This window comes from Gymnoscopelus braueri, assembly GCF_963280865.1.
Source record: "Gymnoscopelus braueri genome assembly, chromosome: 1".
In the NCBI taxonomy this organism is placed as follows: Eukaryota; Metazoa; Chordata; class Actinopteri; order Myctophiformes; family Myctophidae; genus Gymnoscopelus; species Gymnoscopelus braueri.
Window position 1 is genome coordinate 11,707,467 of NC_137603.1, and position 15,377 is coordinate 11,722,843.

The 15,377-nt window shown below is 40.6% G+C and overlaps 1 protein-coding gene across 1 annotated transcript in view; it reads left to right on the forward strand.

Annotated features, from left to right (window-relative positions):
• The first annotated feature begins 255 nt into the window (after positions 1-255).
• LOC308092643 (glypican-6-like) overlaps positions 256-15,377 on the forward strand; it is a 202,039-nt gene continuing 186,917 nt past the window's right edge. Inside the window, exons 1-2 of the mRNA XM_080438684.1 lie at positions 256-357; positions 505-680. Coding sequence (XP_080294810.1) covers positions 335-357; positions 505-680 — 199 coding nt within the window. The 5' untranslated portion in view covers positions 256-334. The remainder of the gene's footprint in view (positions 358-504; positions 681-15,377) is intronic.

Here is a 15,377-nt window from a genome sequence, read left to right on the forward strand (position 1 = left end):
GGTGCGCTCAACTCGTATAGTGCAGCGTGTCTTCACTGACAGAAACACACACAGTGGTCCAGTGTGTGTGTGCATGGTGCGTGTGTGTGCGTGTGTGTGCGTGCGTGCGTGTGTGCGTGTGTGTGTCTGTGTGTGTGTGTGTGTGCGAGTGTGTGTGTGTGTGTGTGTGTGTGTGTGTGTGTGTGTGTGTGTGTGTGTGTGTGTGTGTGTGTGTGTGTGTACGACTTCAGTGCGAGAGAAGTTGTTGGCAGAACGGGACGCGGATTTTTGCTCAAGCTGGGTCACTGGACTCTACGCGTTCTTCTCGAGGAGAAGCGATACGAGGCTTTCTGCAATGAGGTGGTGGACGCATCTAAAGTGAGATGTGATTTCTATTTGGTTCATCAACCCCCTGACATTATTACAGTCACGGAGTGACGGAGAGAGAGCCCTCCTCTCTCCTCTCATTCCAACCTTTTGGATTCGTTTGCAGACGGATTTATTTGATTTTTATATTTCTCTCAGAAACATTCGCAAGGATTTATCCCCGATGTATGCGATGTGGAGACTATTATGCACTTTCTCAGTGCTGTCCGTGTCGTCTGGCGGGGACAGTAAAGCGCGGAGCTGCAGCGACGTTAGACAAGCATACACGGCTAAAGGATTCAGCCTCGTCAATGTGCCTCATCAAGAAATATCAGGTAGGTTAACATCGGTGATTCGCCAAGTGTATAGACATGAATTATCTTGTTTGTAGCAGAACAATCAAATAAATAAAATAAAATAATTCTAGCCATACATCATGATATAGGCAATAAACTATAGCCTATTCTACTCCCTTCAGCTTTGAAATTCTACTGCGGTCCCTTCATCTTCCTATTTTTATAGTCAAACAAGCTTGATTATTCCAAAATGACATTATTTTTGCCAAACAATAAATAAGCAAGTTATCTGTTACACCTTGCGATTGCATAACACTAAATCTGCAGGCTACCTTTATAAGCTTGTTGAATTTGTTGTCCCCGAAATATTGGAACGACTGTTGAACAGTCTGCACTGTAGGCTCTAAGCAGCTCTAAATGAAGGTGCAGGCAGCCTGCCCTACGCTGCCTACCTTCAACAAGTCGTATCTCACTAGAACTTCTGAGAAGCAGACCACTGCAAACACGGACCAGTGGTGTAAAGTAACTAAGTAGCCTACATTTACTCAAGTACTGTACTTATACGTGCAATTTTGTGGTATGTTTTACTTTATTGGAGTGTTTCCAATTTTCAGTAGGCTACTTTTACTTCCACTACATCTCAGAGGCAAATATTTTACTTTTACTCCACTACAATTATCTGAAAACGTACTAGTTACTTTGATTATTATTACAAAACATACATTAACCTCTTCAGCCCTATATACATTTCGGCCATTTGCAAATAGCCGATCTACAAGCTCACAATGCGTCACCATGTGAGGCATTGTGAGCTTGTAGATCTGCTATTTTAAAAAAAAAGGTATACATTTAATACAATTGAAAACATGTGAAATGGGCCATTCTGCATAATGAGTACTTTCTACTTTTGGTACTTTAAGTAGGCTACATTTTGATACCAACCAATGCTTTTGTACTTTTCACTCAAGTACATTTTGAATTCGCGGACTTTTACTTGCAACAGAGTGTTTCCACATTGCAGTATTGATACTTTTACTTAGGTAAAAAATACTTAGTACTTTTTCTACCACTCTTTAGACTGTGCAGGGTCTGGATCTTGTCCAATTAGCCTATTAATACCTGAAGGAACTCCACCAAATGAACAGTTTGTTGTTGCTCAATATTGATGCCTCTCTCTATAGCAGGTAAAAACATAGATGTGTAGACTACCCACTGGGTTTTCTATTTTAAGTGTTGTTAAGGTACAGTGCAGCATGAATGTTCATTATTTTCACAAGTTTGGGATCAATGTGCGTATTGTCATTGATCAGAACTTAGCAAAAGGCCTCATAGAAGATTATATTGAATTAAGTAGACATGATGCTATTTTCATAGCATGAAACCTTACCTATTAATCTGTTTGTTTATTTTTTTGCATTTTTGGACTATGCAAATGTACCTGGTGAAATGCAGGGTTTGGAACACTTGGGAGAGATGTTTGAGCGCCTTGCAGTTATTTAACTCCACTATTTTATTTTTATATGAAACTTCAGGATATGTCTACCTGTTGCGCATATTCAACAGTGGCATAAAGCCTGGTTAAAGTAGTGGATAAAATGCAGAACCTTGTTTACCAGTAGGGGGCTGTATGCTCGCAGAACGGAATGTGCTATTTGGTATGGATTTGTCACAATTCCTCAAGGCTACAGCTTAGATTTTAATTCATGCTCTTTGGCATAGCGCAGATAGAGGTTTTATTATCTGCTGTGTGGTGGTAATCACATTTATGGTCAAAGCAGGAAAGGAGATTAGCCAGTCCAGTAAACGGTCTGTTTGATGAGAAGTTAGTCAGACTCAGAAAGCAGAGTTGCCTAGAATGAATGAGTCCCTCTATTGCCTCTCACAGACAACAATCTGATCAGTGTTGGTATAGCAACATCACTCTCTATTTGCAAGGAATGTCACAATGACCATACAGCGCTATCTTAAGTGATAATTAAAATCTTTTGTATTGGGCTATTGATGCTCTGTGTGTGTGTGTGTGTGTGTGTGTGTGTGTGTGTGTGTGTGTGTGTGTGTGTGTGTGTGTGTGTGTGTGTGTGTGTGTGTGTGTGTGTGTGTGTGTGTGTGTGGGGGGGGGGGGGGGGGCTGAAAAGCCGATAAGGATGTTGTAAGACAGACAATTCCCTCAGCATTTACCACATGAAACCTTGCATCTGGGTATGTCACAATGGGCAAATAAATAGGCATTTGGTGAAAATAGCAGATCTACAATGCGGCATGGTTGTGATGCGTTGTGAGCTTTTAGATCAGTTATTTTTGGTGAAGAGATTTGGTACAGAGGGAGAAAATGAGGGGTCTAATAATGATAGACAGTTTGCATTAGGAGAGAATATTGAATAGAAATGTGTTGTAGGGTATAATGAAACAAATCTGAAACAGGAACACAGAGTTCTAAAGAAGAGTGTGCAAAAGAGACGTGTAATAATCATAATAATGTTCCACTTGGTCCTGGTATCCCTATTTTGGGCATGTCATTATAGGCATAATAGTGCCATAATATTGTATATTTCAAAAATAACTACAAGCTCTCAATGCTTTGCTTAGCGACGGATATGTTTTTACTATTTGTTATACGATGAAGTACATAGGGCGTAAGTTGTGAAGCATGCAGATCTTTACTTATTTATTCATAATTTTAATGTACAAAAAACATTAATGGGAAGTTTCCAACACCAGCAGTTATTTGTTTTATATCCCAGCATGGCAAGACGCATGCGCAAAAAGGTAAGATGGAAAAATTTAGAAAAATAGTTTGCACTCTTGCTAAATAGTCCCAAGTAGTCTGGTATTCCAGCCAGGTGTCTAAAGCAAAACATAATACTAGAGAGACAGAAAAAAAGTTTGCCCACTTGACACATCAAGAAAAGGCAAAGACAGTCAATAAGAGAGTGCACTAGCAATGTGCTCCCCAGAGATTGCCAGTGTTCCTGTCTGTGGGGTTTCTATGCCAGCGGTTCTCAAACCTTTTCATGTCAAGGCCGCGGCCAATGTATTTGGCCGCGGACCCCTCCCCATCTCAAAAATATTTTGTGCCAGGGATTATTCAAAAATAGCAGATCTACAAGCTCTGATCTGAGCTATGAGCTTGTAGATCTTGAATAGCCAAAGTATAAAATATGGTTAAAGTAGTTAAAATGATTGTGACGCCCTGGTACCCCCCCCCCCCCAAAGGACCCCTGGGGGTCCCCGGACCCCACTTTGAGAACCAATGTTCTATGCGGTTCCACTCTACAGGCTGTCTCTCCCCCAGCTTCTCTTTCTTTGCAGACTAGAATTACCACTCACTCCTCAAAGTATTGATGCTCAAAGTAGCACCGTCTTATCAAATCTGCCTGCCCATATTCCTTTGTAATTACAAGTTGTAATATAAAAAAAAACACTGCCCCAGGCCTTAATGTCATGGTCCTATGAAAAGAGCTGATTGTTACTGAGGTGTATGCTGGATAATTTGTCACGATTACAGACAGTAAATCTCTAAATGTATTATGGCATACCGTCTCTTCACTCTCTTGTATTTTCATCACCTCAATGTAGAGCTATTCTTTATTGATCACAGCTTTATTCATCATCCGTGTATGCAGGAAAGGTTTTTGTGTGTGCTCGCAATGTTAACTCATTGTCTGCATACAGTTATTGCAAGGTCGTTAATTTAATCATCTGCATAATTCAATAACTCTCCACTGGTTGACTAGAATTTTTAATTAAAACTCGCTTTGTGTGTGGTATGATGATATTCTCAGTTTGTAACTCTAAGAGAGCATCTTTGACATTACTGTGTGTGTGTGTGTGTGTGTGTGTGTGTGTGTGTGTGTGTGTGTGTGTGTGTGTGTGTGTGTGTGTGTGTGTGTGAGTGAGTGAGTGAGTGAGTGAGTGAGTGAGTGAGTGAGTGAGTGAGTGAGTGAGTGAGTGAGTGAGTGAGTGAGTGAGTTGGGAACGGGTTGAAGAAGCATATAATTGAGCTGTATCCTTTACCAATTGACTTGTTACTGTAATTATTATTCAGGATTGTTTAGCAGATGGAGTTTCCCATATAAAGGGGTCAGGAAATCGGTCAATCACACAGCCTAGTCTATCTATCTAAATTAACGTTGAATTACATGCTTTAGATTGTTTAAAGGGCAAGACCACTTTAGAGGTTTGGGTTGTGCAAGTTACCTTGCCATGATGTAACTGATGTAAGAAATAAAAAATAATTGCTCCATTGATTAGAAATTGATCATTCAAAATATGCTCCTCATTGACTTACATACGGTAAAAACATAAACGAATGCAAGCAAAGTTGATTCAGACAATATAGAACATCACCAAACCCAGTGCTGTTAAAAAAAAAAAAAAAAAGTTAACTTCCTGTTGATTTTGCGATTTTTATTAAGAAGAAAACCCGGACTGGATCCGCGGATCCGGATCTTCAGATAGTAAAATCAGCAGGAAGTTGACATTTTTATTAAAAAAATAAACAGTACTGGGTTTGGTGATGTTCTATATCTGAATCAGCTTTGTTTGTGTTCGTTTATGTGCTAAAATAGTGACTTTGAGAGCTGTATTACCGTACAATGTAAGTCAATGAGGGGCATATTTTGAATGATCAATTTTGTAATCAATGAAGCAATTATTTTTGATTTCATGTCCACCTTTGAGTTACACCATGGCAGGGTAACTACACAACCCTAACCTCTACCTCTACCAAAGTGGTCTTGCCCTTTAAATAAAATGTCACCCATTGCGCTGTCCTGTAGGCAAGCATACACATAACTCATTTTAGCTGTCTAACTCTAAAACTTAGAAGCTTACAAATTATTTGTAAATACTGTTTGATGCAGCTCAGTTGGCTGGGCTATATAATACGTCAAGTTATTTCTTTAGGCCATTGGCGATCAGAATTAGAATCCACAAAAAAAACATGTGTGCTTGTGCTATGTGTAATTGGATTTTTAATGTCTTCAAATAACCTTTGCATAAATACGACAGAGGTTAGATATGGCCCTTGGGAGACGGGAAAGAGAATGCACTCAATTATGCCTAATTAGCAATGCTAACAACCCAGTTGTAATCTGCATGTGTAGTGTCAGTCAGAGGCTGCTCATCCATCCATCAGTGGCCACATCATGATCCCACTGTTATGCCTTTGGCTAACATGAGTTATTTTAACACAGATCTGCTGTGTAAAATCCTGAGTGTTAATTATGGGTCCATTTGTTTCCGTTTGTACACTTTCAGAATTAAATTAACGCCGAGGATTTTGCAGCCTTAACTTTTCGTTGTAAATCTTCAATTTGCATGAGCTAATCATTGTGACAGTTCTCGGCACTGACTAGCGGAACAGGATTATGTAGGAGGTGAGATTCAAATGCATATTTTTCTTCTTTTTTGGGTGTGGGGGTGGTGGTGGGGGTGCTATAGTCAAAGAGATTTGTATAATAAATATATAAATATAATATATAATAAATATAATATATAATAAATATATATATATATATATATATATATATATATATATATATATATATATATATATATATATATATATACTGTATACACACACACACACACACACACACACACACACACACACACACACACACACACACACACACACACACACACACACACACACACACACACACACACACACACACACACACACATGCACTGTATTTATTCAATTATTTATGTAATTATTTATTTTTAAGTGGGATCCACACTGGCCTTTTTGTCTTGGTGGGACCTCATGATTTCCTGAGGTCTGTCTTTTTCTTGTTTGTGGAAAATGACAGGTGTTGCTAAATTTGGTTGGATATGTATGCCTTATTGTTATGGAATGAATGCATTTCATTGTGCTTTTTACTTCTAAGAAGTAAGAATTGAAAATACACCAATTTCCCCAAAAATATTTGCCATTGAGATGGCATTGACAACCTTATTTTTAGATGGACAACTATATTCAATTATACAAATTCAATTATACAGGACTGCTGGAATCTGTGTCATGGGCTCCAGGGTTATGAAACCAGCACACTAAGTACTCTAAACGATAAAATGTTTGAAGTTGCAACTACTGTATAGAGCTTTCACTTCACAGTTGGTAGGCCATTCCATCATGAACTTTATGTTTTGTTATTGTTGTCTCCGCCAGGCCGAAAGGCATGGCGAGAGAGTATGTTTTACCCCCTGTCCGTCCGTCTGTGTGTGTGTGTGTGTGTGTGTGTGTGTGTGTGTCATTCTGTCATTTTGTGGACAGCTAATCTCTGGCACCATTGGCTTGATCGCAGTGAAACTGTGCACATACACTCCCTGGATGCCAGAGCAGAACCTCTGCTCCAAATTTTTCACATGGGCCTTTTATAGCGCCACCAGGAGGCCGATTTGTGCTAAACACATTTTTGGACAATACTCCTACAGATTTTGGTCAAAAATCCCGCAAATCGGTACACAGTATCTCTATAGTCATTAAAAGAAACGGCTTCATATTCCATCTGATTGGCAAAAATTGGCTTTCAAAGTTTGCAGGAGTACTCCGTTTCGAACAAAATGCCTCAAATCATGAACACAGCATGCAATTTCTGTGAAATTTTGCACACACATTCCCATTAGGCCGAGGAAGAAATGACATTTGAAAATGTTCAAATCAGCCTCATGGTGGCGCTGTAACAGGCCGATTCGTGTTTTTACCTATAACTGCACCAATCGGTGTAAAACTTTGTATGCACACTCTCTAGAGGCCAAGGAAAAACCTTTGCCCTGCATTTTTCACATTTGATTTTTATAGCGCCACCAGGAGGCAGACTTATGTAAAACACATTTTTTGATATTAAGCCTTCAGATTTTATCCAAATTTCACGCAAATCGGTACACATGATATCTATAGTCACGTGATCAAGACGGATCTGTTTGATTTTTCATATTCCATCCTGATTGGCTAACATTGACATGTCATGTTTGCAGAAGTGAACAAAATGCCGCAAATCATGAACGCAGCGTCCGATTGCGGTGAAACTTTGAATGCACATTTGCACTACGTTGAGGAACAAATGTCACCCTTTTAACATTGGCCTGTTATAGCGCCACCAGCAGGTCAAATTTTGCAAAACACATTTTTATAACAAAATGCTTCAAATCATGCATGCAGTGTCCGATTGCCAAGCACGGCCTAGGAATAAATGGCACCCTTTTCACATTGGCCTATTATAGCGCCACCAGGAGGCCACAATAACCTACCTGACCTGGCGGAGACCTGTGCTCCGAGGAGCACTTTTTCTAGTTGTATAATGTGATTATGGGGTTTGTTATGGGCAGGTATTTTTAGTGGATATTTGGTTTATCCATGGTATGGCAAATACATATTGTAGATGCCCCACAAATGTAATTGACATGCTGGGAAACTAATGTTTAGGCTTTCCCAACCACAGACATAAACATGTGTGCAGAGCACATCATTAGACTTCCGTATTCCAATATCTCTAGTGCCTCTTAATCCATTAAGAACGGAACGCATCTGTGTCATTTTAAGATTTCTTAGGCTATAAAAAAATAGCAGATCTACAAGCTCATAGCGCGGCACCGAGTGCCACGCTATGAGCTTGTAGATCTGCTATTTTTGGGGGGAAATCGTGAAAATGTGTGCAAATCTTTACACTTACACACTATAATATCAGTGGTTCTCAAACTTTTTCATGTCAAGGACCCCCAAAATGATATGTATTTGGCCGCCGACCCCATCAAAATATGTTGTTCCAGGGACCCCCCCAGAAGCAAAGATTTGAGTTAAAAATGTTGTTTAAAAGAATACACTGTATGTATTCAAAGATTTGCACAATTGTCCAAGACTTTTCAAAAATAGCCAAAGTATAAAATAATGGTTATAGCGCAAATCTTAAAATGACACAGATGCTTTCCCGGATTGAATGTGTTAAACTGTAAAATGTAACATGTGTGGTCGTGCCATCATGAGATGTCGTGCGCACTCAGCAGTATAACACATCTCTGTCACAGTCACTGCTGCTCTTGGCATATTGTCACCATGTGTATTTTTCCTTAGGGATTGAAATAACTCTTTCGGCGGTGAGGCAGACATGAGGTAATTGGCTCTGTTAGCTGACTCAGATAGAGGTCAGTCATAGTGCCCACTTTATTGATAAAGCGTGTTACTTTCTCCTTTTTTTGCCTGAGGACTCTTTAGTGCTTTAGTGTTTGGTTGTCATATGGCTGGTGGGAGACAGAAGTGTAAAATTATTACACTAGTATAGTATACAGTATGAGCAGGGCCGGACTGGGACCAAAATTCAGCCCTGGCATTTTGGTCCGGACCGGCCCACCCCCCCCCCCCCCCGGACCGTTTTGTCAACGGGGGGGGGGGGGGGGGGGTGGAGCGCGTTTCACTGTTTCAGCCCAGCCCTGCACATGAACTCTGCAGCCGCACTGAGGCCCCTGCTGGAAACCATCCCAGCCCAAACATTAACGTAACTAATAATTGGGCCACGCGACCCTGAAATGACCGTAATAATCCTAAAACGGGAACTGGCCCACTGGCCAGCGGCCCACTGGCCAGCGGCCCACCGGGCATTTGCCCGGTACGCCAAATGGCCAGTCCACCCCTGAGTATGAGGCCCCTGGCAAGTGAGTAGTCTTAGCGTCCATTACTGTGTGTGTGTGTGTGTGTGTGTGTGTGTGTGTGTGTGTGTGTGTGTGTGTGTGTGTGTGTGTGTGTGTGTGTGTGTGTGTGTGGGTGTGTGTGTGTGTGTGTGTGTGTGTGTGCGTGCGTGCGTGTGCGTGTGCGCGCGAGAGAGAGAGAGAAAGTGGGTTGGGACTAGGGTTAAAAGGAGCTTTAAATGTTAATTTTTGAAATAGACTGGTCGATGCACCTCCTCTACAAGTGTAGTCTCATCCCTCTGGTTCTTTTGCTCTTTTGCTTTGAAACCGTCGACCACTAAATTAGCCGACATGTCAGCTAGCCAACAGCGAGGTTCATCTTTGAAGAACACCTCTGTGTGTGCATGCATACCGTGGGCTGTGCTACTGTGCTGCTACCGCAATGCAGTTTGATTGACAGTCTTCTGCACCAGTCAAAGCTGGCTCTGCATCTAATAACGCTTAAGAGTTTTACAGCAGACACAAGTTGCTACTCAGATGGAGCTCTGTTAACTTAATACTTTAACTTCAACGTTAATGTTCTATAGCTCCTGCACTAAAACATGCTCTATTTTTCCTTACTGAAGAATATCAAGTGTCTTTGTGCTTAACCCATTAAAACCGGGAAAGCATCTGTGTCATTTTAGATTCCTTTGGCTATTCAAAAATAGCAGATCTACAAGCTCATTGCGCGGCACTCGGAGCTTGTAGATCTGATATTTTTGAAAAATCGTGAAATTTGTGCAAATCTTTGAATATATATTTTTTAAAGCAAACATTTCTAACTCAAATCTTTACTTCTGGTTGTCCCTGGTACAAAATATTTTGAGATGGGGGTCCGTGGCCAAATATATATCTAAAAATGTTTTCTAAATCCTAATGTATGTATGTTGTTGTAAGTATGTTGCTATATCAGTGGTGCTCCAACTTTTCCATGTCAAGGACCACCCAAAATGATATGTATTTCGCCACTGACCCCCATCTCAAAATATTTTGTTCCAGGGACCCCCAGAAGCACAGATCGGAGTTTTTAAAAAATCGCTTTAAAACATATATATATTCAAAGATTTGCACAAATTTAGGATATGATGTTCAATGAATCAGCTGTAAGATAAGGCTCACTGCTGATCAAGGTGAAATTTCACCCTGTGAGATGCGCACAGTGTCAAATGGGGATTTCCGGTGACCTCATTCCGTCCATCTTTTACTGTGATTGGCAGCATACTTGTAAGGTTGCAACAATAAGTGGAATGTTTTCAACTCCTGTACCTCATATCTAGTCATAGAAGGATTTCTGTGCCCTTCACCCCCAGCCCTCATACAGTCAAGCTCTAAAATATTTTTTTTGCCAATCAGACATCCTTAGACGCTGTCCAAATCATTCAATAATTAAGTATCATCAAACATTCACTGGATACGTGGAAACTTGGCCTAGCCAAGTGGACATCTTTAAAAAAGATTGTTTGGGTTTTCTTCAATTCCCAGGCACATTAACATGCCCTTGGCTTCGCCAAATTGGAAGTGAGTTATTTGCCAGCCTTTATTCATCTTCAGAGAGAGAGGAAAGAATATTTGATGTAGTGTGAAGGACCTGGGCGTTTTGTGTGTGTAGACGCATGCTTGCACGTGTGCTTGTGTGTGTGTGTGTGCCACTGTTCTGTCTATCTTTCCAGGTTATGTTAAGCCCCAATCACGCAGGAAATGCAACCGGACCCGTCAATCAGGCAGAAGTCATTCATTTCCAGGGAGAGAATCTGGTACCGTTCTGGTGAAACTGCCAAATACAGTCTGGGTTGTTGCGGCCTTCCTGCCCCATGCATTGAAAATACCTAAAACTAGAAAAAGTGCTCCTTGGCGCACCGGTCTCCGCCAGGTCAGGTAGGTTAGTGTAGGCCAGTAATGTTCAGAATTCTCCAATCAGGCTGAAAAGTGAAAATACGGACGGATCGCACTTGACTAAAGAGATATGTACCGATTTGTGTGATGTTCGGACAACATTTGTAGGAGTAATATTGTTTTGCAAAATTCCTGGTGGCGCTATAGTAGGGCAATGTTGAAAGGGTGGCATTTGTTCCTCAACGTAGTGCGAATGTGCGTGCAAAGTCTCACCACAATCACCGCTGCGTTCATGATTTGCAGCATTTCGTTCAAAATGGGCCACTCCTGCAAACTTTAGATGTCAATCAGGATGGAATATGAAAAATCTAACAGATCCGTCTTGATCAAATGACTATACTATAGTCATTTGATCAAGACTGATCTGTTTGATTCACGCAAATTGGTACACATGATCTCTATAGTCACTATAGAGATCATGTGTACCGATTTGCGTGAAATTTGGATAAAATCTGAAGGAGTAATATGAAAAAAAAAGTTTTACATAACTCTGGTGGCGCTATAAAAGGCAGATGAAAAATACATGGCAAAGGTTTGTCCTTGCCATCCAGGGAGTGCACATACAAAGTTTTACACAGATCGGTGCAGTTAAAGGTAAAAACAAGAATCGGCATGTTATAGCACCACCATGAGGCTGATTTGAAAATGTTCAAGTGGCATTTCTTCCTCGGCCTAGTGAGAATGTGCGTGCAACATTTCACAGAAATTGCATGCTGTGGTCATGATTTGAGGCATTTTGTCACTCCTGCAAACTTTGGAAGCCATTCTTAGCCAATCAGGATGGAATATGAAAAATCTGAATGACCCGTTTCGTTTAATGACTATAGAGATACTGTGTACCGATTTGTGTGACGTTTGGACAAAATTTGTAGGAGTACTGTAAAAAAAAAAAAAAAGAAGTGTTTTGCAAAAAGCGGCCTCATGGTGGCGCTATAACAGACCCATGTGAAAAATTTGGGGCAGAGGTTCTGAATTGGCATCCAGGGACTGTGTGTGAACAGTGTCGCTGCACACACACACACACACACATGGACGGACGGACAGGGTGCAAAACATACTCTCTCCCCATGCCTTTCGGCCTGGCGGAGACAACAAGTTTACTACTATGCTTCATGGGAACACATACTGTACATTATACATTTATTTCACTTGTTTTCACGTCAAAATTGTTTTAGTGCATTGCTGAAAGCACGGTAATGGATGTCAAAGTTTATGAGAGAGACTATCTACAGTAGCAAGAATACTAAACTAACATTGTTAACTATTTAGACATGTTTTGTCTTTGAAATAACCTGTTATCTTTTCCCTATGCTTCTTGCCGTTCAAACTGATTCTGAAGAGCATAATATGTTGAAACAACTGCAATACTTGTGCACCCGGTGGATTATGAAAACCTGTCTGGTAAATAACATAAGGCAACTTGAAGATGGGATTTCCTACTGTACTGTATGTGATCAGGGCTTTATACAGTAGTACAGATAATTCATAATAATATTTTAAAGGTTAAACATTACTACCCAGGCATTTGTCATTGCCCGAGCATATCCACCGAGGTCAACACATGCCATATGATTGTTAATAACAAACCCATAGCCTCATTTATTCACAAAGATAATGAGAAAATGCACTTGTTCAACATTAAAGGGGGACTAGTAGGCTCATTTCTAGCCTCTGTCTGAAACAAGCAGTAATAGCTCCTGTCTATTTAAGGCATCGATCCCTCCTTAAAAGCCTACGTTCTTCTGATTGGCCAACATCCTTTATTTGGATGAATGAGAACTATGTATACATAGTTCTCATTCATCCAAATAAAGGATGTAAAGGATCTATATGGCCACCTGTTCTACCCACAATGCCTCTACGTAGAGGCATTGTGGGTAGAACAGGTGGCCATATAGAAATCCATTACAAGTTCACTGGCCTCGAAGGTTTGAATATTTCGGAATAATGTCTATTTACAATATTACACACCTCACCCAGGGCTAGAGGTTTAACTTGGATGGTTAGCAGCTTCAGACCCAGGGAACAGTTAATCATTTAGACACAGACATTCGTGGCCCATGAAGAGTTAACCATAAAGCGCAACTCCCCCCTCCCCTCAACCTGAGTCCTTCGATCTGTCTTGTTGGAAGACATAGAAACTAAAAGAAAGTGAGGGCACAGTCGGGCATACTGGGCTCCAGCCATGTCTCAGTGAATGCCAGAACACAGCAGTTCCTAATGTCCCGTTGGTGTTTAATCTGTGCACGCAGCGCGTCTAGCTTATGTCCCAGGGACTGAACATTTGCTAGAATGCTGGGCAGTTGTTCTGTCGGGTTGTGCACATTGCCCCGGCGTGCTTCCCTCCATTTGATTTTCTCCAGCAACGAGTAAATAAACATAGGACCCAGGAGAGTATGTCGTCCTCAATGTCAAAAGTCGGCTTAAAGGTCCAAATGGCTTATGATATATCTCCATGCCCTGAGCTCTCGTCAGGGCACCCCCAGTGAAGTTAGCTTATTTATTGGCGTTAAACATGACATGTGCTCTTATCTCTTAAACATCAGCACATGGACGTGGAAAATACATGAACACACTGTAAAGTTGTGAAACGTTTAGTAAAGAAAATAAGCAAAACAATAACAATAACAAAACAAAAAACTAAATCATATTGCGTTTGAAAATCATAAATAGTAAGTTAACTTGCACTGCAGTCAGTGTCAGAGCAGCGCAACCGGAAGATGAGAGGATCAATACATTACAAGTGCATTCATACGAGAGCTTTAAGACCTTGCGAGAGTATTAATACGAGAGCATTAATAGGCATACTGTATTCCTAAGATTTATACATGTTTCTGTAGGAACGGCGAACAAATGCCCGAAGTCTAAAGAAATTACATTCGGGCGAGTCCTAGAGCTGATGTCATCTCAGTCTGATTTTTTTAGCTTTTTGCTGACAAGGATAATTTTATCAGGTGTTTACCTCATTATTTGAAACTTTGGCCATGTTTATTATGAATATCCAACATTGTAACATTAGCATAAATAATGACATAAAATAAGGTAAATATCAAGATAATAGATTCAAGTTAATAGATCACTTTGCTGTCAATGAGAAACTGCCCTGGTCCAGTATAGTAACATATTAATTATGGTGGCATAGTGGAACTTTAGCTGTGCCGCTGATTGGTCAGCTACTGTTTAAACCCAGTTTACCAATCAGCTCAAGGTTATAACCCTCTCTGTACTTTTCTTTCCACTCCCCTAATCCAGGACAAATAAAGGATGGGTATGTGTTAAAAAGTTTTCTTAGAACATCCAAGAGGAATTTCTTTGTTGCCCGTCCTCCAAACTCTGCTTATTCACTGTTGTCAAATATGATGGATGAGAATATCTGATGGTTGCCCTAAAGAATCTGTCAAACCACAGTATGCATTCATGCTTGAAATGCATATGGCCTGCAAACTTCTAAAGCCATCCTCAGCACCATCCACGGCATTTTCACAGCAGTGTGAAAAAGCCCCTGGCTGGCTTAGAAGACTGTCACAGCACTTTTCACTTTTCAATCAGCTGTTGACCTAAATCAGTAATGCAAGGGGGATTAAGATTCCACCCTCTCAAGCTCCAGAAACCAGCAAATAACAGGAAGAAGTGGGAACAGGGATGTGATTGTAAGTTTAGGGATTAGCAAGGAGAAGAGAGATGGAGCGAGTGAGACGATGAGAGAGAAAGACAGCCAGTGCAAAGAACACAGGAAAGTAGCTATGTACTGTATGTAACTGAGAGCACCAGAGGTCAGTGCATCATGGCTCTGCAATAAGAACGACGAACACAGGAGTCATGGGATGACCTTTGAGGGATTAGCCTATAGTGGTCTAACCTGCTGTTTGTGTTGAGGAGGTCACTTGTTCATGCACCTTGCTGCATTTGTTGTATAGAAGGTTAGGAAACAGTCGCCTTACATATTTTTTCTGGAGTTAAGAAAAGAAGCTATCCAGAGTCCACCTCTCACAATGTACCCAAAAAGTCCTATAAACTTATTTTATTGTACTCAGAAAAGTAATTAAATAAAAAAGAATTCCACATCTTTTTTTCGACAACTTATTTTATTGTATTCCGAAAATTAATTAAATGCAAAAGAATTCTACATCTTTTTTCTATCTCTAGCCCCAAGTTTGCATTAATACACCTCCA